General features: G+C 46.4%; 1 protein-coding gene across 1 annotated transcript; it reads left to right on the top strand.

Moving 5' to 3' along the window:
• The first annotated feature begins 2329 nt into the window (after nucleotides 1-2329).
• HSD3B1 (hydroxy-delta-5-steroid dehydrogenase, 3 beta- and steroid delta-isomerase 1) lies at nucleotides 2330-25492 on the top strand. The gene is made up of 3 exons (XM_030205100.1): nucleotides 2330-2794; nucleotides 14646-14810; nucleotides 24456-25492. The coding sequence occupies exons 1-3, from the start codon at nucleotides 2635-2637 to the stop codon at nucleotides 25274-25276; spliced, it is 1146 nt and encodes a 381-aa protein (XP_030060960.1). The 5' UTR covers nucleotides 2330-2634; the 3' UTR covers nucleotides 25277-25492.
• Nucleotides 25493-26379: the final 887 nt, after the last annotated feature.

Here is a 26379-nt window from a genome sequence, read left to right as displayed (position 1 = left end):
AAGAGAGAGATATTGGATCCAGGGGCAGAAGGGAGATATGCTGGACAATGGGTAAGAGAGAGAAATGCAGGACAATGGAGGGAGGGGGTAAAAGGGAGATGTCAGGCTATGAGAGTGAAGAGAGGATAAAGAGAGAGGGGAGATGGTAAATGAAATGAATGAGAGGATAGTGATTACAGGTGGTAGAAATATGGTAATGGTGTGTAGATTAAAGATGGAAGGGAATGGAAGGCTGGGAAGGAATGAGTTTGGATATGGGTGAGCTAGTGGGTGAAAGGAGATGAAAATTTGATAGCTATCTGAAAAGTAAAAAGGAGGAAAAAGTTTAGAAAGAGGGTTAAATTTGAGTGGACAGAGGCAGAAAAGAACAAAATACAGAAAGGAAAGAGCTAAAATGGAAAGATCAATATTTCAGAAGCAGTTGTAGTGAGGAAATGGAACGAGAGGAGAGAAAAGACACATGGACAACAGTTGCTTGAAGAATTAGCAGAAGACGACGGGAAAGTGGGAAGGAGAAACTGAAACCAACATGATAGAAAAATAAAATGTCCAGACAACAAAAGGTAGAAAAATAATTTTATTTTGAATGTTTTAAATGGAATATGTTCAGTTTTATTGTGTTCAGTAGAAAAGGAAATGCATTTTTGTTTTTATTTCTGTGTTGCACTAAATGTTGAGGTTCTCAGTTCAATTTTTGTCTACATATTTTTATTTCTAATTTGTAATCCCTTGTTCTGTATTTGGTGATGGTCTGTCAGTGTGAGACTGTAAGGGCAGATGGGGAGATTAAAGAGGAGAGGGCTTCTTTATTTTCTGCCCTGGGCCCCAGGATGGCTAACAGCAGCCCTAACCCTTGCTGTAGCTGGTGGGGATCCCCAAGCCCTGCTAGCTGAGGACCTCCACTGAAGGTGGCCAGAAATTCCTTCTGCTGAGCTTGGCAGATGGGGGCAGCATCCTTGAGCCACTGACAACTAAACATGCATGGGGGTGCCGCTATCGGTGGCTCAAGGAGTTGTTGCTTCCAACCAAGCTTGGTAAAAGTAAATTCTGGCCATCTTTGGTGGAAGTTTTCAGGTGACAGAGCTTGGGGATCTTCATCAGCTAAAGTATTTATCTTTTGAGTTGGGAAATGCTGGGGAAGGGGGTTAGAGAGAAAATTTTGTGCCCGCCCACTTTGGGTTCAGGCCCACCCAAAATTGGCTGTCTGGCTACGCCACTGTCTCATAACCTAATTTTGTGCCAGAGGCAATGGAGGGTTAAGTGACCTGTGCAAGATCACAAGGAGTAGCAATGGAATTTGAACTGGTGTTTAAAAACTTTATACAGCCTGTGGAATTTTGCAGTTTTTATAGTTTGTCCATGAGATTTAGGTCAACAATCCCATTTGCAATAAGTATAAGGAATGACTTGGAGACACCAGGATCATAACAGGATATCTGTGTGCACAGGGCTTACAATAACCCTGAATTTCATTATTCTCCCTTATACTAGTGAGAAATGCCCGTTTCGGATAAAAATGAAACGGGCGCTAGCAAGGTCATCCTCCCCACCATCCTCCCTCCCTCCCGAGTTCCAGACCCCCCTCCGTCCCTCCCTTCCGATTTCCACACCCCCCTCTCCCTCCCTCCGTCCCTCAGTCACTTGGTTGCGAGTTTGTGATTAAAGTTCGCAGTGCTCTCCCCGCTGCTCTCACAGAATCTGTGGAACTCGTGCGTTGTGCCTTCCCCACCCCACCCTCTACGTCATCGCGTTTTGACGCGAGGGCAGAGGTACAGTGACTGCAGGGCTGCCCCGCCCTCTACGTCATCACGTTTTGACGCGAGGGCGGAGCTACACTGACTGCAGGCCAAACCGGATATCTCTGGCGCCTCAAGTTTCCGGCTTGAGGCTTCATTGGAACGTTGGAGGTGCCTTTTATATATATAGATGTGTTTGATAGAAATAGTAATCATGGAAGTTGGGACAGGTTCCAGGTACGGGGTATAAGTTTTAAAATAAATAAATAAATAAAGTGCAATGAAAACAAATCAAATGAATACTGAAAGGTATGAACATTGGTGACATCCCCAATGATGTCAACAACTGCACAAGCACGTTAAGCAAATCCATCAGAACGAGCAAAGCATATTTCAAAGCAGAGGACCCTGGGGAAAAAAATTGCTTCCAGGATTTTGAAGGTTCGCACTGCCTATGTCCAGAATGTCCTTGAAACTTCTAACTAGCTTTCCGAGGCGAGGGTGGGAGTGAAGGATAGGAAAAGAGAGACACATGTGATGAAAGCTTCCCACTATATATATTGACAACTCACCAGGCAACTGCACTTCCACGGCATAACCAGAGACAGAATTCACTTTTTAACATTTCATTATTTTTAATGTGAACTGATTACATTCTTTTGAGTGAATCTGACACTTTGGATCATCAAATCAGCTAGATTTATTAGGCATAATTCCCTCAAACTAAAGTCTCTCTTACATGCTTAGGTGTAAGAAGACATATATCAATTTTGTTTTTCATTCTGCATTATTTACTTAGATCACTCCTGCAGAGGCTGTCAGCCATTCCAGCATTTGGAAGCAGTGAGAGGAAGGGTGCACACTTTCTGGTTTTCCTGTTCCATTTGGAGGCGCAGTCATGTCCTACTCCCTGGCAGGTGTGAGCTGTATGGTGACGGGGGCAGGAGGGTTCCTGGGCAGCAGGATTGTCCAGCTACTGCTCCAAGAAGAAGAGGAGCTGACAGAGGTCCGGCTGATGGACACAACCTTCAGTCCCGAGCTGCTGAAGAAGTATGAAAGTAAGTAGCCTATTTGTTACCTTTTTTTTCATTGTCTCTAGGGCATTTTGCTGGTAATGAGGAGAGGAAACTAGCCAAGAGTTGAATAATGGGACCAACTGCTGCAGCTATTATAGACTAATCAATCACCTGTGCCATCAAAGGTCCGAGACGGCATATTTAAACAACTATGAATCTCAGCAAGCATTAGCTGTCTAGATTCAAATGTTTTACCAGGAAGCTCCGAGATTTTCCTGCTAAACTGCTTTGCAATTATGACAGATGCTCCTGTGCTTTGACTTGAAATATTAATATCAAAGCAGGCAATCAGTAATATCGTGGCTATGATTGAAAAAGTCTGGTGTGATTCTTAACATGATATGAGCCTAAGGGGTCCTTTTACAAAACAGCAGTAAGCCCAACACGGACTTACCATTCGCTAAAAGCAGCCTGGCGGTAGTTCCCCCTCCCCCCAGCGCACATCATATCCAACTACAATTTTTTTATGTATCTAGCGGTAATCAGGCAGTACCACAGGCTGCCCAATTACCACCAGCTTAGCATGGGAGCCCTTACCACCACCTGAATGGGTGGTGGTAAGCAGTGGCACCCCCTGGGTGCAGCACGACACCCCCCCCCTCTCGGCACATCAACACCCCCCCAGGTGCAGCATGACACCCCCCCCCCCTTGGCGCATCAACCCCCCCCCCCCCCCCCCCCCGGAGTGCATTCTTACCTGCTGGGAGCTGCGTCGGTTCCGCTGGTTCCCTGCTCTCTCTGCCCCGGAACAGGAAGTAACCTGTTCCGGGGCAGAGGAGGGAGCAGGAAACCAGCGGAGCTGACCCCCCCCCCCCCCCCCCCAGTGGCATGCACCCGGGGCGGACTGCCCCCCCCCCCCCCGCCCCCTTTCCTACGCCACTGGCGGTAAGTTCTCCCCACAAAATGGCCGTGTGGCAAGTGCTTCACTTGCCACATGGCCATTTCCTGAAAAAAAAAACAAAGACCTGTCTTTTACCCACTGCAGTAAAAGGGGTTCTCGGCACACATCAAAAACATGATGCCAGCGCAGGCCCCCTTTTGCCGCAGCTTTGTAAAAGGGGCCCTCTTGGAGGAGTAGCCTAGTGGTTAGTGCAGTGGACTTTGATCCTGGGGAACTGAGTTCTGTTCCCACTGCAGCTCCTTTTGACTCTCCATTGCCCCTGATACAAAAATAAGTACCTGAATATATGTAAACCGCTTTGAATGTAGTTGTAAAAATCTCAGAAAGGCAGTATATCAAGTCCCATTTCCCTTTCCCTTTCCCTTCCCCTCTGATGTTTCTGATATATCTGTTTCTAGGTTTTGGTTTTCTAACCAGAATAACTTTGGACTCTTTAAAAAAAACTATTGAAGCAGCATTTTTTTGATGTAAGCTGCAATCTGCTTTCATTATAGTGAGGACACCCACCTGCTTATATTATTTCTTTGGTATGTTTGACATTTTTACTATGTTGTTTTTTATATTGTGTATGTGTTTTTTGTACCCCACTCGGGATAAGAGAGGTTTATAAATTATTATAAAACTAGTAAAAAAGGTCTGTTTCTGTCAGAAATGAAACGGGCGCTAGCAAGGTTTTCCTCGGAGTGTATGTTTGAGAGAGAGTGTGTGTGAGAGATGTACAGTGTGATAGACAGAGAGTGTGTCAGAGACAGTGTATGTGATAGACAGAGAATGAGTGAGTGTGAGTGTGCGCCCCTCCCCCCTCCCTTTATGGTCTGAGGCCCTCCTTCCATCCCCACCTTTCTGGTCTTAGGACCCCCCTCACCCCCTCCCTCCAGCCACCCCTGTCCACCGACCCTCCTCTCCCCCTGCCCCCCCCATAGCCACCCATGTCCACCGACCCTCCCCTCCCCTCGCCCCCCCTGCAGCCACCCATGTCCATCTGTCTTATGTTGTGTAAAGAATTCTTCGGGGCAGACAGGAAAGATCCACGTTCCTGCCTGCCCGCTGCTGGCGCTGACACTCCCCCGCTGCCGGATCGCTGTTGAAAATGGCCACCGAGACTTCCAATGGCGGTCTCGCAAGACTTCTGCTGAAGTCTTGGAGGCCACCCTTGTAAGTATCGGTGGCCATTTTGAACAGCGATCCGGCAGCGGGGGAACATCAGCGCCAGCAGCAGGCAGGCAGAACCGGGGATCTTTCCTGCCTGCCCCGAAGAATTCTTTTTACAACATAAGACAGATGGACCGAGCCTGTACGCCATTTACCGATGCTGCTGCTGCCAGTGCTGCCGCCGCCATCCGCCGTAACCCCGACTGTGTAACTGAGAGGGAAGGAGGAAGGGAGGCACGATGACCCTGGAACTATGAGCGAGGGGGGATCCTGGAACTGGGAGGGAGACCGTGAAACTCGGGGATCTGGGAGGGAGGGAGACCGTGACATGTGTGTGTGGGGGGGGGGTGTTTGATGTGCTTGGGGGGGTGTTTGATGTGCCGGGGGGCTTGGGTGATGTGCCGGGGGGAGGGGTTCTGTGGTGCTGCGCTTGTAGTTTTATAATGCGCCGCTCCCTGCCACTTGCTCCAAAGTGACAGGGAGCGGCGCACTGACAGCTGATTCCCAGGCAGGGGGAGGAATAGGGAAACACACGGAGCATGTTTCCCTACTCCTCCCCTTGCCTTGGAATCAGCTGTGAGTGATGTCATCCTGACTACGGAGCCTAGCTCAGCAACTCCAGGATCCACGGACACAGGCAGTCCCACATTAGAACGTTGGTGGTGAGAATTATTAAATAGGATAAGAAATGAGAAAAACAACATTTTGTGTTTTTATTATTATATTTATTTTTATGTGATCCACCTAAGATAAATATGGTGGAATATAAATGGGGGAAAAAATAGATGCACTTACCAAAAGGCTATGCACTGTAATGGAGCCTAAAAATTCTGTGCATCCTCTTGTCATATAAGTATTCATATATGGACTGTTGATACTTATTTTGTCTAAGATCTCCTTTTACTAAGCCACGGTAAAAAGTGGCTTGCGATAGTGTAGGCGCGGGTTTTGGGCACGCGCAGAAATATTTTTCAGCACACGTACCAAAAATGCCTTTTTTAAATTTTTGCCGAAAATGGACGTGCGGCAAAATCTAAATTGCCATGCGTCCATTTTGGGTGTCTGACCTTACTGCCAGCCATAGACCTAGCGGTAAGGAATCTGCACGGTAAGGACCTACGCACGTCAGATGCCACTTGGCATGCATCCACTATGCACGTCCGAAAATGAAAAATATTTTCCAGACACGCATATCAGATGCACGCCAAAAATGACATTACCACAAAAGGCACGTGGTAGTTAGGCGGTAAGTTCATTTTGGCATGTGTTGGGCTTACGTAGAGCCTAACGCAGCTTAGTAAAAGGGGCCCTAAGTTTATCAGAATTGTATTTATTTATTTATGCATTCTTGTATCCCACTGTTATGCAAAAACAAGTTTCAGTTCAAAGTGGCTTATAATTTAGATTTTGGTGAGAATTACAATAGTTTCATAGAAACAAAGTGAAAGACTTTGTAGAACAGGATCCGTGTAGAAGAAACATGCTGGAGCTGAATGGACTGGTTGCTGCAGTGGCGATCCTAGGTCGGCTGCCACCTGGGGCGGATCGCCGCTGTGCACCCCCCCCCCCCCCCCCGGGTGCAGCGGTTTCTGTCACCCCAGGGTGCAGCATGACCCCCCCCCCCCCCCGGCGCAATGACACCCCCCTCCCCGGTGCATCAAGCCCCCCCTACCCAGCGCAACGACACCCCCCTCCCCGGCGCATCAAGCCCCCCCCCCCCCCCGGGTGCATTCTTGGCTGCTGGAGGGTGCAGAGAGCAGCCGCGCACCTGTCGGCTCCACTGGCTCCCTGCTCCCTCTGCCCTGGAACAGGGCAGAGGGAGCAGGGAACCAGCGGAGCCGACAGGCACGGCTGCTCTCTGCACCCTCCAGCAGCATGCACCCGGGGCGGACCGCCTCCACCGCCCCACCCTTCCTACACCACTGGGTTGCTGGGTTTGTTTTGCCATTGCAATCTCACAACCAGTGTGTCTCCTCACCTGCACAGATCCCCTAACCTGACTGCAGTGGGCAGAACAAAGGGGGCATCAATTGCCAGATCCATACATTTTAATAAAATGACAAAGTGGAGTTCTTTAGCCAAGTGCCATTCTCGAAGTCTTCAGTTCTCCTTCCAGGCTTCCACATCAAGTACCTTCTTCCATTAAAAGGTTGGTCCCTATGGAGTACCAGGCTCTCTGTGCTCCACTTTCCCTTTTCCTTTGCTTGGGTTTTGCAACCTTGATGTTTGCCACCATTCCAGAGTGTTCTCTGCTTTCTTTCATGCCCTTCAGCATTTTTCTCCTCTGAATCCTTAATAGTGTTGAAGACAATGATGTCATGGTTAATGATAGCTTTCTCTATTTCTCTGCATAGAAGGCATAATGTGTAAGGTTCAAATGAAAAAATTAGGCAGACAGAACATATTATGCATATTGATTCTTCTATCTATATGGTTTATGGCATGCCCTTTCCCATTTCTTTTCCTTTTTATTAAATCTTGATCTACTATCTTATCTGGCCAATAGGTCCTTTGAAGAGGTACCTCAGCGGCTTACCTACCTTAGTTGCCACCTGGGACAAAGCACCTGCCCCCACCCGGGTTGCGCACCAAAAGGGTGCACCTAGGAGGCACAAGGCTGTCATCTCTGCCAGTCCTCTGCCCCAGAACAGGAAGTTGACAGCAGAGGGGGCAGGGTATCGGGCAGAACCGACAGCCACTTGCCTCCTCAGCACACCCTCTTGCTACCTGCACCCAAGGCGCCTCCAACGCCCCGCCCTTGGTACACTAGAGGTTAAATCCTTTTATCTGTGTGTGTGTGTGTATGTATATATATATATATATATATATATATACACACACACACACAGTGCTTTTTTTGTGCTGGTATGCACCGGTACAGCGTACCAGCACCTTTTTTCCTAGGGCCAGCTCACCTGCCTGCCCTCAGCTCCCCAGCCCTGCTTTCTGTTACTGTCGCCCTGCAAAGCATTTAAATCTGTTTTTTTACCTGAAATTGAAGCGCCATCAACGGCGTTAGTGAAAGCACCAGGCTCACCTCCTCCAGCCTTCCCTTCATTCCCTTTCAGTGTCCCGCCTTCCTCTGATGTAGTTTCCTGTTTTCACGCGGGTGGGAAACTGAGAGGGAACGAAGGGAAGGCTGGAGGAGGTGAGCCTGGTCCTTTCATTAGCGCCGGCACTGTGACTTCAAGAAAAAAAAAAGATTTAAATGCGTCGTGGGGTGGCAGGAACAGAAAGCAGGGCTGTCGGGGAGCTAAGGGTGGGCAGGTGGGGCTGGGGTACTGGAACTTGATGGGGGCTTAAAAGGGGGGCAGGTGGAGGCTAGGGCAAATTACTGGGCATGGAGGGGAGGATAGGGGCAAAGGAGAATCACTGGACATGGAGGGGAGGGCAGAGGAGAATCGCTGGACATGGATGGGAGGGGAGGGCAGGGGAGAGAGGAGAAATCACTGGGCATAGATGGGAGGGGAGGGCAGAGGAGAATCGTTGGACATGAAGGACAGGGGAGAGAGGAGAATCGCTGGACATGGTTCGGAGGGGAGGATAGGGGCAAAGGAGAATTGCTGGACATAGATGGGAGGGGAGGGCAGAGGAGAATCTGGACATGGATGGGAAGGGAGGGCAGGGGAGAAAGCAGAGTTGCTGGACATGGATGGATGGAGGGAAAGGCAGGAGAAATGCTGGACATGGATGGAGGAGAGGGAATGGAAGGAGATGCACATGGATGGAGGGGAGAGAGGAAAAATGCTGGACATGGATGGAGTGGAGGGCAGGGAAGAGAGGAGAAATGTTGGAGGGAAGGAAAAACAGAGGACGGAGATGCACATAGTTGGAGGGGAAGGGAGAGAGGAGAAATACTGGACATGACATGGATGGAGGGGAGAAAAGTCAGAGGAAGTAGATGCACATGGGTGGAGTGGAGGGGGAGAGGAGAAATGCTGGACATAGATGGAGGGAAGACAGAGGAGGAGATGCACATGAATTTAGGAGAGAGAGGAGAAATTCTGGACATGGGTGGAGGGGAGGGGGTAGAGTTGAAATGCTGGACATAGATGGAGGGGAGGGAAGAAAGAGAAAGTGAGATGAACATGGATGGAGGGGAGGAGAGGGAAGAAATGCTGGACATGGATGGAGGGCAGTGGCGTACCAAGGGGGGTGGTCCGCCCCGGGTGCACGCCGCTGGAGGGTGCCGCGGTGCGCGCCTGTCGGCTGCGACTTCGAATCGCTATGCTAAATCCTCTCGTTCGCTGCAGCTCCCTCCCTCTGCCCTGGAACAGGTTACTTCCTGTTCTGGGGCAGAGGGAGGGAGCTGCAGCAAACGAGAGAATTTAGCGTAGCGAATCGAACTCGCAGCCGACAGGCGCGCGCCACGGCACCCCCCCTAGCGGCGTGCACCCAGGGGGGCGCAATGGTGATCCGCCCCGGGTGTCGTCGACGCTAGGAATGCCACTGATGGAGGGGGAGAGGAGAAATGCTGGATGTGGGTGGAAAGAGGAAGGAGATGCATATTGACAAGATGAGGGAAAGGGAAAAGAGGAGAAAAACTGCATATGGATGAATAAAATAGGCAAAAGCTGGATCCACTCTATACCTCCTCCAGTCAAGTCCACAGAGGACCCAGCTTTTACCTATGGATGTGGGGCAAGAAATGAAGAAGAAAGGAGGAAAGTAAAGAAATAAATGGAAAGTAAGCCCTGGAAATGGAGTTAAGGGAACAGATAGAGAGCAGCAGAATCAGAGACTGGGACCAACATGATCAGAAAAACAAAGTCACCAGACAACAAAAGGTAGAAAAAATGATTTTATTTTCATTTTAGTGTTTGGAATATGTCCAATTTGAGAATTTATATCTGCTGTCTTATTTTGCACTGGGTATACTAGAACTGTAACAGCTTATAGAAATTATTTATCATGAAAAAAAGAATCACAAGTTATTTTTTTTTCTCCTATACTGGTATAGTATTTTCAATGATACTGCTTATATGTGCAACGGCTGGTATAAGGGGTGTGACTACTGTGGGTGTGGCTACCATAGGGGCAGAGCCATAGATGGTGATCCTGCCCATAATGAGTACCAGTACCTTTTTTACTCCCAAAAAAAGCACTGTTACATATATATACTGTAGAAATATATAAGATAGAGAAGACACGTTTGCTGTCTCTGAAAAACTAGGGGAAGGAACGTCTGTGTCCAAAAAGGTGGACATTATTTAGACCTGATCCTTGGCTTGTCCAGGTTAGAGAAAGGTGCTCTGATTGAGCATCTCTCAACTGGAGGGATTAAAGCAAGTCAACTCCTTAATTCCCCACTGGTTTCTGTCTCCCTCCCTCCCGTGAATATGAAACTGACAAAGGATACTGGACTGTATGACAGCTTCAGGAACTAAGGGCGTTCATGGTAATAAAATCCTTTTAAAATTAACTTCTTAATAGACCTCCATGAAGAGTTGAGGAGTAGCCAGACGGTTAGTGCACCAGGTTAAATTGTAAGGGAGCCAGATTCAAATCTTGTTTCATCTGTTTGTGATATTTTTTTAAACCTCCAGGAACAGAAAAATACCTACTACATATAAATCTTCAGACTTGCAGGTCTCTGATACATTTAGGTACAGAAAATGTGAAAAGGAAGGACTGGGGGGGGGGGGGCCAAGAACACTAGTCTGGATGACAGAGAAAGAGGGCATGCTGGCTGGATGGATGGAGGGGACAGACAAAGGGGCAGACGGTGCTGGAAATGAGAGGGCAGACCAGATGCTAGGTGGAAAGGGGCAGAGAGAGGAGGCAGATGCTGGTTGGAAAGGGGCAGAGAGAGGGGGCAGACTAGATGGAAAATGGGAGACGCTAGATGAAAAGAGATGGGGCAGAGAGAGGGGCAGACACTGGATGGAAAGGGGCAGAGAGAGGGGGCATAATCTGGATGAAAGGGAGAGAAAGGGCAGATGCACACGCACAGCTGGATGGAAAGGAGCAGAGAGAGGGGGCATACGCTGGATGGAAGGGAGAGAAAGGGCAGACGCACATGCGGCTGTATGGAAAGCGGCAGAGAGGGGGCAGACAAGGATGAAAAGGGACAGGGGCAGACGCTGGATGGAACGGGGCAGAGAGATGGTGCAGATGCTGAATGGGAAGGGGCAGAGAGAGAGAGAGGGGGTTTCTATGCTGGATGGAAGGGAGAGAAAGGGCAGATGCACATGCGCAGCTGGATGGAAAGGGGCAGAGAGAGGGGGGTGTTAGAGGTCGGCCCCGGGTGTCAAGTATGCTAGGTACACCACTGCCTACCCGTCAGGCTTCTGCTCACAAAATGGCCACTGTGACCATTACTGGTAGATGCCTGTACAAGGCTCAAGGGCCAATCTGCATAGGCACCATTTTATTCAAAATCTGTTTGCTCCCCTTGCACCCCACTTAGCTATGCTTCTGGATAGGAGGTAATATCCTATTGTGGATTAAGAACTGGTTTCCACTATCATCTTTATGCTGACGACACCCAGCTTTTTCTCTCCACACCAGAAATCACTGCGGAAACCCATGCCAAAGTACTGGCCTGCCTATCCGACATTGCTGCCTGGATGTCCAACCGTCACCTGAAACTAAACATGACCAAGACGGAACTTATTGTGTTCCCACCCAAACCCACTTCTCCTCTCCCTTCACTCTCTATCTCAATTGATAACACCCTCATCGTCCCTGTCTCATCTGCCCGCAACCTTGGTGTCATCTTCAACTCCTCCCTCTCCTTCTCTGCGCATATCCAGCAGATAGCCAAGACCTGTCGCTTCTTCCTCTATAACATTAGCAAAATTCGCCCCCTCCTCTCCGAGCACACCACTCGAACTCTCATCCACTCTCTCATTACCTCTCGCCTTGACTACTGCAACCTACTCCTCACCGGCCTCCCACTTAGCCATCTATCCCCCCTTCAGTCCATCCAGAACTCGGCCGCACGTCTTATCTTCCGCCTCAACCGATATACTCATATCACCCCTCTCCTCAAGTCACTTCACTGGCTTCCGATCAGATACCGCATACAGTTCAAGCTTCTCCTACTCACCTACAAATGCACTCGATCTGCAGCCCCTCCTTATCTCTCTACTCTCATCTCCCCTTATGTCCCCACCCGTAACCTCCGCTCTCTTGACAAATCCCTCCTTTCAGTACCCTTCTCCACCACCGCCAACTCTAGGCTTCGCCCTTTCTGCCTCGCTTCACCCCATGCTTGGAACAAACTCCCTGAGCCCATACGCCGGGCCCCCTCCCTACCCATCTTCAAATCATTGCTCAAAGCCCACCTCTTCAATGTCGCCTTCGGCACCTAATCACTACACCTTTTCTCAGGAAATCTAAACTACCCCAACTTGACATTTCGTCCTTTAGATTGTAAGCTCTTCTGAGCAGGGACTGTCCTTATTTGTTAATTTGTACAGCGCTGCGTAACCCTAGTAGCGCTCTAGAAATGTTAAGTAGTAGTAGTAGTGGTTAAAAGATAGAAAACAGAGAGTAGGGTTAAATGATCAGTATTCTCAATGGAGAAGGGTAGATAGTGGGATTCCCCAGGGGTTTGTGCTGAGACTGCAGCTTTTTAACATATTTATAAATGATCTAGAGATGAGAGTAACTAGTGAGGTAATTAAATTAGCTGATGACACAAACATTTATTCAAAGTTGATAAATCTCAAGAGGGCTGTGAAAAATTGTGAGAGGACCTTACGAGACTGGGTATCCAAATGACAGATGATGTTTAATGTGAGCAAGTGCAAAGTGATGCATGTGGGAAAAAGGAACCCAAACTATAGCTACATGATGCAAGGTCCCACATTAGGAGTCACTGCCCAGGAAAAAGATCCAGGTGCCATTGACGATATGTTGAAACCCTCTGCTCAGTGTGCAGCAGCGGCTAAGAGAGCAAATAGAATGTTAGGAATTATTAGGAAAGGAATGGAAAACAAAAATGAGAATGTTATAATGCCTTTGCATCATACATGGTGCAACAACACCTCACATTCTGTGTGCAATTCTGGTCACTTCATCTCAAAAAAAGATATAGCAGAACTAGAAAAGGTACAAAAAAGAGCGATGCAAATGATAAAGGGGAGGGACAGGCTAAAGAAGCTAGGGCTCTTCAGCTTGGAGAAAAGACGACTGAGGGGAGATATTATAGAGGTCTGTAAAATACTGAGTGGAGTGCAACGGGTAGGCATGAATCGCTTGTTTACTCTTTCCAAAAGTTTTAGGACTAGGGTGCATGCAATGAAACTACTAAGTAGTAAATTTAAAAGAAACTGGAGAAGGGCAACCTTCGAAAGCTAATCAAGAAATGTATTAAGTTATGTTCAATAAAAAAGGTATCATCTTATTTTCTTTTCCATGTTTTATTTTGTTTGATTTCTATTGATATTCACTCAACATGTAATTAAACTCTGCAATTTGTTGCCAAAGAATGTGGTAAAAGGAGTTAGCTTAGCAAGGTTTATAACAGGTTTGGACAATTTCCTAGGAAAAAAAGTCCATAAGCCATTATTAAGATGGACTTGGGAAAATCCACTGCTGATTTGTTGGATAAGCAGCATAAAATCTGTTTTACTCTTTTGGGATCTTGCCAGGTACTTGTAACCTGGATTGGCCACTGTTGGAAATAGGATACTGGGCTTGATGGACCTTCAGTCTGTCCCATTATGGTAAAGCTTATGTTTTTATGTTTTCTGAATCCCTAGTCATCTGGTGTTGCAAAATCTTCCTGCAGTTTCTCACAATCTGATTGTGATTTAACAACTTTTCAATAATTTTGTGTTATCTGCAAATCTGATCATCTCACTTGTTATTTCCATTTCCGGATCATTTATAAATATGTACTGGTCCCAGTACAGATTGCTGGGGTACTTCACTATTTGTCTTTTTCCATTGGAAAATTTGACCAGTTAGCCCAGCTTTCTGATTTATATGCTCAAAAATTCAGCGGTGGGTCATAACCAGATACCAGCACTGAATATCTAGATAGACAGTGACCACCAACACTTATCCTGATATTGGTGATTAACTTCAGCTGGATAGTTACTCGGGTTAGTGGAATCCATATCATTACTAACTGGCTTTGCTGTAGCTCTGCTCCTGGACCATCCCATCACTACCTGGATAATGCTAGGGAGGTCAGTGGTAATTTTCATGGGCATTATCCAGATAGTGCCACTGAGAATCCATGGTTCATTCTGGATAAGAAGTTCAAACAAAAGTCGACACTAATTCAGCAAAAATATTTATTAGAATAGACAACCTTTAAAACTGAAGACAAAAATTCACAATTTTTCATTCATTCACACTGTCAAAATTTTTAGAATTTTTTATTATTAATGGAGGAAAAAGTCCTCAAAAGTCTTTGCACAGCGGCAAGAGTAATTTCTTCGTACCGGCACTTTATAGACTCCAGTATTATCATGGGTCAAAAAAACCTCCACTTGTTTTTAGTAAACTTTATAATTTTTCATTTCTTTTAAAAATGTTCAAAACATTTATCATAACTGGAGTATAAATGAAGTCACTTAGCTTGCAAATTGCCCAATTCTGCATAAGAGCCACTGAATATCAATCTCTTTGTGTTTGGTGCCCTCTCTAGCGCAGTTTCCCAAGTCTGGTCCTAGAGTACCCCTTGTCAGTCAGGTTTTCAGGGTATCCAATAGGGTTTTTTTTTAATCTATATCTACCTATACGTCCTATATCTTGCACATAAGATCAGAAAAGGCACTGCATGTACTCACATTTACTTTATTTCTCCTTTTGCCATTACAGAGTTTCAGGGTAAGACTGATGTGAAGTTCCTGAAGGGGGATATCAGAGATGCAGCATTTCTGCAGAAAGCCTGTCAGGGCTTGTCCCTTGTGATTCATGCTGCATCCATCATTGACCATCAAGGATATCTAGATGAGGAGCTGGTGAAGGGAATCAATGTGAAAGGTATTATAAAGAGGATTAATGAGATGGCTCAGGTGATTGGTGAAAGATTACAGAGCCAGTTCATTTCTGGCTTGGGTTGCTACTGACTGAAAGTCCTTTGGTGGCCTATGTGAAATGAGTTGATGGCCCAAGTTTAGTTCCCAGTGAGAATGCACTGATTGTCCTTCAAAAACCACTAACAAATTCAACACTAACTGACACTATAGCTGGCTGCCTGGGAAGAGAGGCCACAGATTTGAAGTGGCATGGAGGGGCATAATCAAATGGCGCCGGCCAAATAGATGGCCGGCCATCTATATGGCTGGCGCCGTAAAGCGCTGTCCCCGACCGTATTATCGAAAAAGATGACCAGCCATCTTTTGTTTCGATAATATGGTTGGGGCTGGCCAAATGTCAGAGATGGCCGGGCTTGAGATGGCCAGCATCGGTTTTCGCTGATAATGGAAACTGAAGCCGACCATCTCAAACCCGGCCAAATCTAAGGCATATGGTCGTGGGAGGAGCCAGCATTTGTAGTGCACTGGTCTCATTGACATGCCAGGACACCCTAGGGGGCACTGCAGTGGACTTCAAAAATTGCTCCCAGGTGCATAGCTCCCTTACCTTGGGTGCTGAGCCCCCCAAATCCCCCCCCAAAACCCACTCTGCACAACTCTACACCACTACCATAGCTCTAAGGGGTGAAGGGGGCACCTACATGTGGGTACAGTGGGTTTGGGGGGGGGGGTTGGAGGGCTCCCATTTACCACTACAAGTGTAACAAGTAGGGGGGATGGGCCTGGGTCCACCTGCCTAAAGTGCACTGCACCCACAAAAAACTGCTCCAGGGACCTGCATACTGCTGTGATGGAGCTGGGTATGACATTTCGGGCTGGCACACAGGCTGGCAAAAAAATGTAAAAAAAATTTTTGAGGGGGTTGGTGACCACTGGGGGAGTAAGGGGAGGTTCTCTGGTCAATTGGGGCACTTTTTTGAAGCTTGATCCTCAAAATAAATGGACCAAGTGAATCCTCGTCAGAGCCGGCCATCTTTTTTCCATTATCGGGCGAAGCCGGCCATCTGGTAACCACGCCCCCATCCCGCCCCCGTCCCACCTTCTGTACCCTGCTGAAACGCTCCCTTGAAGTTTGGCTGACTCTGCGATGGAAAGCAGTTGACGCCGGCCAAAATCGGCTTTCCATTATACCGATTTGGCTGGGTTCAGAAGATGGCCGGCCATCTCCCGATTTGTGTCGGAAGATGGCCGGCGATCTCTTTCGAAAATAAGCTGGATGGAGGCCAACCTATTCCCTCTAAAAGTGATTTCTCCAAAGCAGGGATAAAGCACATTAGCAAGGCAGTATGAGGAAACTTATGCTTCAGCTGCTCCTGTGCTGTACCTGCTCTATAGATAAATGTTTTTTTAGTGCTGTCAATCCAGCACCTTTGACAAACGCAAAATTCCACTAGCAAACTAAAAAATAAACATGTAAATATAATTAAACCAAGGTATATAAACTTTTCATTTTTATGCTTTGTGGTATGTTCATGTTTTAATATACCAAATCAATAAACTCCTAGGTCAATGTAACTAAATTTCTTTACCCCCCCCCCCCCCCCCCCCCAAATTGTAGAATAACACTATGGAGTCACTGTTTAGATGTTGGCATACTCTATTCTGGCAAAGCAATCCTGTGAGAATTCTCTTGGTTGAAGTCACATGACATTAAGCCTGTCAATAACCCCTCAATCCTATCACACAAAGGGGCCCTTTTACAAAGCTGCGGGAGGGCTAACATGCAGGTAGCACACACCAAATCAACACTACCACCGGGGTAGCATGTGCACCCGGTGGTAATTCCGAGTTTGGCGTGTGCCGAATCCCTCGATAGATAATATTTTTCTATTTTCTACCACAGGGTGCATTCCCAGCTGTAATTGGTAGTGCAGCCTTGTTAGCACGTGCTGCATGGTTACCGCACAGGTATTGTATGAGCCCTTACCACTAGGTCAATGGATGGCGGTAAGGGCTCAGGTCATAAATAGACGCGTGCTAGTTTTAATTTTTGCACACGCCCATTTCCCAGTCCATTAAAAAAATGGCCTTTTTCCCAGCTGCGGTAAAAAGTGGCCCAGCATGTGCCAAAAAGATGCACCCACACTACCGCAGACCACTTTTTACCGTGGCTTTGTAAAAAGACTCCAGAGTCTTGCTCTATATTCCCCTCAGACAGCCCATGAGAAACTACAGTAATAGGAAAATCTTTTTAAGCTCATTTGCTCCACGGTGTCAGTTTGGTGAGTACCTACTTCCAAGGAATATCATATCGTTCAAAAAGTTTGTTTTGTTTTCTTTTCCAGGTTTTTCTTTGTGCAACGAATGCCATTAAGAGTGTGCACTTTTTGCAAAGGGGTAAATTCTATAAACAGTACCTAAAAATCGGCACCAAAAATGAAACAAGATTAGCTTGATTCTATATAGAGCATGTATCCTTTATGGAATTGCGCTTAGCACTAAGCTGCACCTAACTTTAGGCAGCTGCAAGGCTTAAATACTGGCACCTAAGGAGCTCTTTCATTAAAATGCAGTAAAAGAGAGCTTGCACTAGCATCAGCGCATATTTTTGACGTGTGCTGAGGCCCCCTTTTACCGCAGTGGGTAAAAGGCTGTCTTTTTTTCACAATCTGTGGGACGTCCTCTGTCTCCCCACCTTCAGGAACCCCCCGAAACCTGAGGTTGTTCCTTCTGCCTCTGTTCTCTTAGTTGTCGAGCTTATACGCCAAGTCCGCAATTTTCTTTTCCAGCACTTGGATTTTTACCTCATGCGAGCGCAGAGATTCAGCATGCTCATCTAGCTTTAGCTCTGCGTCCTCCACCCTGCCCCTCAGCTCCCAAAGGTCTGTGCTCAATACTTCCACGCGGTCAAGAATCTCCTCTTTCGATACCTTAATGTCATCCTGAATTTTGGATAGGAGCTCGACGGAGATACCTTTTTTGGTGGGGGGCTGCCTTGATTGTGCCAGAGATAGAGCAGAGTCCGAGTCGGACGGTGAGGCTCGTGCCGAGGACTCGTGGCGTTTTTAAGGCCCTACTAGTCCCGCCTCCCGCCAGCCACTCTGCGTCTTTGTTATGCGCTGTATTCACTTTACTCATGCTTGCTGGTACTTCAGAGAGCAGAATCACCACTTTTCAATCCTGCTAAAGCGCCAATGACCGCCAACTATAGCTTTTTACAGGCTTGGGGAGCAGGAGCTCGAGAGCTAGGCTGCCATCTTGGATGATGACGTCACTTCTTCCTTGGCTGTCTTTTTTTCTCGAAAAGAAATGGCTGTATGGTACCATGCAGCCATTTTGTGGGGTGAGCACTTACTGCCACCCATTGAGGTGGCGGTAAGGGCTCCTGTTCTAGCGCCGCGCTGCCTGATTACCACCAGGTAAGCACTGGAATTGGCATGCACTGGGGTTGGGAACTACCACCAGGTTTCTGCGGTAGTTCTGGATTGGCTCACGGTAAGCTTGTGGTGGACTTACTACCGCTTAGTAAAAGGACCCCTAAGTTAGGTGCACTTTGGCTTGATTATATATCAACCCACATAAAATCTGGGAATGCCCCCAGGAACACCCCCAAATTGTTATACACAATAGGATTTAGGTGCATTCATTATAGAATCAGATATGCATGTAAATTCTAATTATTGCCAATTAGTGCTGATAATTGGTTAAGGGCCAATTATTGGCACTGATTGGCTTGTTGATCAATTAAGTTGCGCACACAATTTGGTCTAATGGCCAAATTAGCGCACACAACGTTAGGTGCCATTTACAGAATTTGGGCATATGTGTAGAGGGTGCACTGTTTCTGACAGTCCGTGCATACGTGCACTATCACCCATGCATGAACTATCATGCATATACACACTCTCAAGAAAGAGTGTGCCCTTTTTTTAAAAGAGTACATCCTTTTTGCATACAGTGCACACTCTTTAAGATGAGTTGAATTATTATTGACAAATGATGTTTTGTCACAAATGACTGTCCATCCCTTTTCATTTCCTATGGCTAGTATGATTGGTCATTGTGTCATTTTTGGTTTACCATCATAAAGGTAAAACATGTATAGGATCTTCCTCTGAAAACCCAGCAACTTAAAACAGTTACTGGCACTTTTCCCTCTAAGCTGAGCGGGAGTCCTCCAACTGCATGGCTGCCAGTAGGGGGCGGTGCTTCAATACTGAATTTTCAATCGCTAGGGACAGGCAGGCTCCTGGAGTCCTGCAGAGCTTGCCTGACTCTCACTATTAAAAGTGTGATACTGAAACAGCACCCCCCAGTGGCAGGCATTTAGCTGGCGGACTCCCACTCAGCTTAGAGAGAATAGTGGTTACTGGCTATTCAATGACTTCCCAATACTAACTTACCATATCAGCTATCAAACTTCAATTTGCCTGTATTTATGTATATATTGCATACATTTGTACAAACCAATTTTATAAAGCCATCATTTAAACATGTATATCTGAACTATATGTAGACTGCAAGCAGGACCAGTACTAGACATGATGAGGCCCAGGGCAGATGTTAGGGAGGGGGCACCAAAGCTTGTTTATAGGCCATCCTTCTTTCAACTTCAGGAAGGTTTGGGGGCCCCCTGCAACATGGGAGTCCAGGGCAATTGCCTTGTTTGCCCACCTTTAACATCGGTCCTCACTGCAAGGGGACACGGTTTGGGCAGGACTTAGGTGGAATTAATCAACACAGGTTGTTCCATTTCAGAAAGGGAATACACATATATGTCCTAATATATCAATGGCAGGATTTACAGGTTTGTAAAATGTGCTTATTTGGGCCAGACCATAACAGAAGAGATTAAGGGAATTCACCCCCTTATTCCCTGAGGCTTCTTTCCCACTACAGTTTGAAAATAATTAAAGATTGAGGCCTCTGTTGTAAATTAGGAAGTGTTATGTGTAGGTTTGCAAAATTGCAGGTGTATACATGTGAGTGGAAGAGTAGCCTAATGTTTAGCAACAACTGAGAACCAGGATGGCCAGTTCAAATCCCACCATAGCTCCTAGTAATCGCAGGCAAGTTACCTAACTGTCCATTGTCTCAAGTACAAACTTAGATTGTAAACTCTCTGGGGACAAAAAGTACCTATCGTACCTGAATGTGACAAAAAAAAGGTGCCATAAATATATTGAAGAGACTAGTTGTTTGATAATAAATTCATTCATGTATACTTGTGTATTAACCCAATATTTAAATATTAAGTGTATTAGGTGCTCAGTGATCCCCAGTGGTCTCAGCTAACATAGCATTCCAAAGCTATTAAATCTGAAGACCCCTCATTCAATCATTGCACCGATATCAGCTTTAAACAACAGATGATGTTTTAAATATTGAAATAAAATGTACTTGGAGGGGCCAAATGTTTATCTGGTGGAATGAAGAGCTGGCAAAATAACCACCACGTTTAATCAACCAATAATCTAATACCAACATGTGTAGATCGTGGTATACTAACTTGTATGTATTGCTATGTTTTCTGTTTAGGTTTTCAACAGGTACCTTTACAAAATGGCTACTCCTACTACATGTGTAGCCAAATACACATGCATTGCTACACTTACTTTAGAAAAAGCTCTAGGTCAGCAGATCAGGGGCATAGCCAGACTTCGGTGGGAGGGGAGTCCAGAACCCCCCCCCCCAGTGCCGCCGACCCCCCCCTCCACCATTGCTGACCCCCCCCCCCCCCCCCCCACGACCAACTTTGACCCCCTCACCAATGACCCTCTCGACCCCCCCTCCCACCGCCAACCCTTCTCCGCCGCCGCCATCGCCTACCTTTGCTGGCGGGGCACCCCAACCCCCACCAGCTGAGGTCCTCTTCTTCCGGCGCAAGGCTTCGTTCTGTTTCTGAGTCTGACGTCCTGTACGTTGTACGTGCAGGACGTCAGACTCACAGAAACAGAACGAAGCCTTGCAGATCAGCTGCCGGCGGGTTGGCGGCGGGAGGGGGGGTCAAGAGGGTCATCGGCAGGGGGGTCCAGGGCCAAATCTACGGGGGGCCTAGGCCCCCGTGGCCCTACTTAGCTACGCCACTGCAGCAGATCCTTTGCTAAACTAATACTGGAACTGTACACATCCTGACCTGGACATAACAATTCTCTTTCCTACTGGGGTTGATAGGATATCCCCAGTGGGACAAAGAAACCTGATGTTGGATGCTTCTAATCATGACCAATCACAGCAGTGACTAACAGATATGAAAAGGGTTTGGGAGTTTGCCCCATCTTCTCAGTTGATTATTGAGGGCTATCGATTCTCGGTGGGGCAAATGAGAGGAAGCCCATTCCCAGGGCCGTGCCAACACAGTAAGCGCGGTAAGCGCCGCAGGGGGGCACCTGCCTTCAAGGGCGCCGCACTGTCAAGTTGTATTTTTTAAAAAAACCTTACTCCTCCGCTCCATCCCCGATTCCCCGGCGCTTTAAATTTACCTCAATCCACCTCCGACGTCTGCACAGCGTCAGTGAAAGCGCTGCCTGTCTGACGTCTCTCCACCAGCCTTCCCTTCGCTCGTTCATTCCCTCTGTGTCCCGCCCTCAAGGAAATGATGTCAGAAGAAGGCGGGACATAGAGGGAACGAACGAGCGAAGGGAAGGCTGGTGGAGAGACGTCAGACAAGCAGCGCTTTCACTGACGCTGCGCAGACATCAGAGCCGGAGGCGAAGAGATGTAAATTTAAAGCGCAGGGGGGCGTGTACGCCAACTGATGCTCTGCAGGGGGGCGCCAGAGACCCTAGGCACGGCCCTGCCCATTCCATTCCCATGGGTTTCCTCTCATTTGCAGCACAGGAATTGCTAGCACGGCTTTGTAAAATAAGCTGTATATGAGAACACCCAGCTATATAGTAATTACTTTCCAAATGATGGTTTTTGACAAAAGGGAAAGTTCACCACTTTAAAGAATGGTTCAAAAGTTTTATGTAACCCAAAACCCCTCAATATACTTCCAACTACAGATTTCAAGCTATAATTCAAAGGGGTTGTGGTAGTTCAACATAAGGGTTCCCAAATATAAAAATATGAGAACTCTCAAACTGGGTCAGACCAAAGACCCATCTAATCCAGTACCCTGTCTCTGCCAACAGCAAGCAGAGGTCTTTATATCCTAATTACAACACAATTAAGGATAATTTTATTTTCAAAAAAACATGCTATTTAACATATTAATAAATGATCTGGAAAATGGAACGAGTGAGGTAATTACATTTGCAGATGACAGAAAACTATTCAAAGTTGTCAAAATGCATACAGATTGTGAAAAATTGCAGGAAGAGCTTAGGAAACTGGAAGAGTGGGCATCCAAGTGGCAGATGAAATTTAATGTGGACAAATGAAAAGTTATGCACATTGAGAAGAATAATCCGCCTCATAGTTACCTGATGCTAGGGTCCACTTTAGGAGTCAGCACTCAAGAAAAAGATCTAGTTGTCACCAGTGCCATAGCGAGGGTGCCTGACACCCGGGGCGGGTCGCCTCTGCGCACCCCCCCCCCCGGTTGCAGGGCACGGCGCCCCCCCTCTGGAGCGCACCCCCCCAAAATGCACCCTACCTTGCAGCGGGGGGCAGGCGGGAGGGCCGATCCGCCCCCAGTGCACGTCACTGGGAGCTGCGTCGGCTCTGCTGCTTCCCTGCTTTCTCTGCCCCGGAACAGGAAGTAACCTGTTCCGGGGCAGAAAGAGCAGAGAACCAGCGAGCCGACACCCCCCCCAGCGTGTGCACCCAGGGCGGACCGCCCCACCGCCCCCCCCCCCTCCTACACCACTGGTTGTCACTGTAGACAATACGCTGAAATCTTCTGCCCAGTGTGTGACGGTGGCCAAAAAAGCAAACAGGATACTAGGAATTATTAGAAAAGGGATGCAAAATAAGAACAAGAACATTATAAAGCCTCTGTATCACTCCACGGTGTGACCTCACCTTGAGTATTGCTTTCAATTCTGGTCACCAGAATTAGAAAAGGTTCGAAGAAGAGCGACCAAAATGATAAAGGGGAGGGAACTCCTCTCATATGAGGAAAGGCTAAAGAGGTTAGGGCTCTTTAGCTTGGAAAAGAGACGGCTCAGGGGATAAAATGATTGAGGTCTATAAAATCCCGAGTGGTGCAGAACGGGCAGAAGTGAATTGATTTTTCACTCTTTCAAACAGTAGAAAACGTAGGGTACACTCGATGAAACTACATGGAAACACTTTTAAAACAAATAGGAGGAAATATTATTTTTATTCAAAGAATAGTTAAGCTCTAGAACTCGCTGCTGGAGAATGCGGTAAAAATGGTTACCATATCTGGGTTTTAAAAAGGTTTGGACAAGCTTCTGGAGAAAAAGTCCATAGTCTGTTATTGAGATGGACACGGGGAAGCTACTGCTTGCCCAAGGATTGGTAGCATGGAATGTTGCTACTAATTGGGTTTCTGACAGGTACTTGTGACCTGGATTGGCCACTGTTGAAATTAGGCTACTGGGCTAGATTGACCATTGATCTGACCCAGTATGGCTATTCTTATGTTTTTATGACTATAATCAACAATGTGCTATAAACACCACTCTGGAAAAGGATATTGGAGTCATTGTCAACAATATATTGAAATCCTCAGTAGAATGTGCACCTTCAGTTGGTATCCAGCGAGTTCCCACTCAGACAGTGTATCTGGCGAGTTCCCACCCAAAGACATCAGTTTATTGTAATGCCTAAAAGTCCATATATTGGCAAAACATCAAAAGTCTTGTACATAAAAGAGTGGTAGTCCGAGGTGTAACAAAACATAACTGTATTTCAGCCCAAAAGGCCTGTGTCAGGAATCAGTAAATCTAGGGTTGATGTTAAAATAGTGTGGACATCAACCACTGTACAATTAGTACCACAATGTGTAAATAGTGTGCAAGGCACGTCTGATGTGAATCAAAGTAATAGACCAAACTGAGTTGCCCCATCTCAAAAAAAAAGAAATAGTGGAATTATAAAAGATACAGAGAGGGGCAACTAAAGATAAAGGGAATGGAATAGCCCCTTTATGAACAAAGGTTCAACAGACCTAACTTCATCAGCTTGTAGAAAAGACAAGTGAGAAAGGATATAATAGAGATTTATAAAATCATGAGTTCTATAGAACAGGCTAACGAGTAATGCTTAATTACCCTTTCCTAGACTAAGACGATATTTCATATAACAACCCACAATCAAGCTGTAGAATTTGTTGCTGGAGAATATGGTCAAATTAATAGCATAGCTAGGATTAGAAAAGGTTTGGGCAAGTTTTTAGAGGACAGGTCTATTAAAGTTTATTAGCTAGGCAGGCACAGGGATTACCACCTCCTAAATCTGGGAATGTAGGAGGTGATAATCTGTTATTTTATATTTTGATGATGATTTTATTTTGATTTGTAGTTTGTTTCTATTTTATGTATGCTTGATTGTAACTCTTAGATTTTATAGATAATGTGGGATAGTGATCAATATGGGTCATTTTAGCTACTTCCAAATGACCCGTATTGATCACTGTTGCAGACAGGATGCTGGGTTTGATGGATCATTATTAGTCTGACCTTCTTATGTTCAAACTCATTATTTCTCATATCTTTAATTGTCAACTCTTTTAAAGGTACTCAACTGCTGTTGGAGGCCTGCATCCAAAATAATGTGAAGTATTTCATCTACACCAGCAGTGTTGAGGTGATGGGTCCAAACTACCATGGTGACCCCATCATCAATGGTAATGAAGACACAGCATATGAAAGCAATCATTGCTTCCCTTATGGCCAGAGCAAGAAAGCAGCAGAACAACATGTATTGAGGGCAAATGGCGAAGCACTAAGGAATGGTGGCAGCTTGATGACATGCGCTTTGCGACCCATGTACATATTTGGAGAAGGTTGTCGCTTCATTTTGCTTCATGTGGATGATGCCATTCTGAACAAGAATGTTTTTCTCAGATTGTCTAGAAAAGAGGCTATTGTAAATCCAGTCTATGTAGGAAACATTGCCTGGGCACATATTCAAGCAGCCAAAGCCATGAGGAACCCTGAAACAGCCAAGCAGATTGAAGGGAACTTCTACTTCATCTCAGATGATACACCCCCCATAAGCTACTCAGACTTTTATCATTCATTAGCTGAGGAGCTGGGCTTTGGAATTGAGTCCAAGCTTGCCATGCCCCTGCTGTTGCAGTACTTTCTTGCTTTCTTACTGCAGATATTAAGTACCTTGTTAAAACCTTTTGTAAAATATGTCCCTCCATTCACCAGGCATCTGCTAAATATATACCACACGCCGTTCACTTTCTCCTACAAGAAAGCCCAGCAGGATTTTGGTTATCAGCCACTCTACAGCTGGGAGGAGGCCAAGCAATTAACCAGCAACTGGATAGCCTCAGTGCGGGCTCCACAGGGCAGGGAGTACCTGAAAAATGGCAAGCAGTGCTAGCAAATGACAGTAGCAGAGCAGAGCACAACAGGCAGTCTTCAACATTAGATTTAAAGGTGTGCCACATGAAAAGAAGCAGGTTGATCCAGTCTTAACTTTATTCCCATTGTATGTACAGAGAATTTGTACTAAATTTCCTCAGAAGTACAGAATGACACGGGGATGGGGACGGGGACAAAGCTCACAGGGGCAGGGCGGGAACAGATCCCACTGGGACAGGGCGGGGATGGGGACAGAGCCCATGAGGACGGGGACAAACTTTGTCCCCGTGTCACTTTCTGCTTTGAAGCCTGTTAATGAACTGGAATGTTATTTATGTTTGTTTGATGCAGACGACAATATTTTTATTTTTTGGAAAAACAAGCAAACATGCTGGCAACAGGTAGCATAATTTGCATATGGGATCCTATACATCCTGCTACCAGCACATCTTCTTTGCAGGAGGGACTGTGGAAGACAAGAGAGCTACACTGAATACTTCTTATTCATCCACAGATTAAAATATCATAACAGTGCTTCATAGGGCATATTTCTCAACTCTAGGGCATACAGAATGGGTTTGTATTTGTACCCCTGGACATTTAACAGGGTGGATTAGAATTTCTTGGGGTAGTAGAAGTCCGCTATTGTTGGGGTTGGAAGGGTAGAGGGTGGTGGTGGTGGGAGGATTTATATAGCTGGTCATTGTTATTATTGTTTTCTATTTGTAATTTATAAACAACAGTTGCACAGCATATTGTTCTTTTTTATACTTTAATAAAAAGTTTTAAATATAAAATCATTAGTGTTTGAGGCTTCAGCAGATGAGAGCAGAGCCCACGGGGATGGGGCAGGGACGGGGAGAGAACCTTCGGGGACGGAGATGGGGCCTGCGGGGACAGGGTGGGGGCGGAGACAGAACCCACGGGGACGGGGCGGGGACAGGGACAAATTTTATCCCTGTGTCATTCTCTACTCAGATGCACAGGAACTACATCTGCAAACCGCATCAGAATCAACCTGTGCCTTCTGATGTGGGACCACCAAATCACTCTACATTACTCCCAAAATGGTGGTATATTAGATTTTATTGGGAAATAATGGACAATCATTTTGGGAAATCA

The sequence above is a fragment of the Microcaecilia unicolor genome, chromosome 5 (genome assembly GCF_901765095.1).
Source record: "Microcaecilia unicolor chromosome 5, aMicUni1.1, whole genome shotgun sequence".
Classification (NCBI taxonomy): domain Eukaryota; kingdom Metazoa; phylum Chordata; class Amphibia; order Gymnophiona; family Siphonopidae; genus Microcaecilia; species Microcaecilia unicolor.
This window is presented reverse-complemented; position numbering and strand designations above follow the sequence as displayed.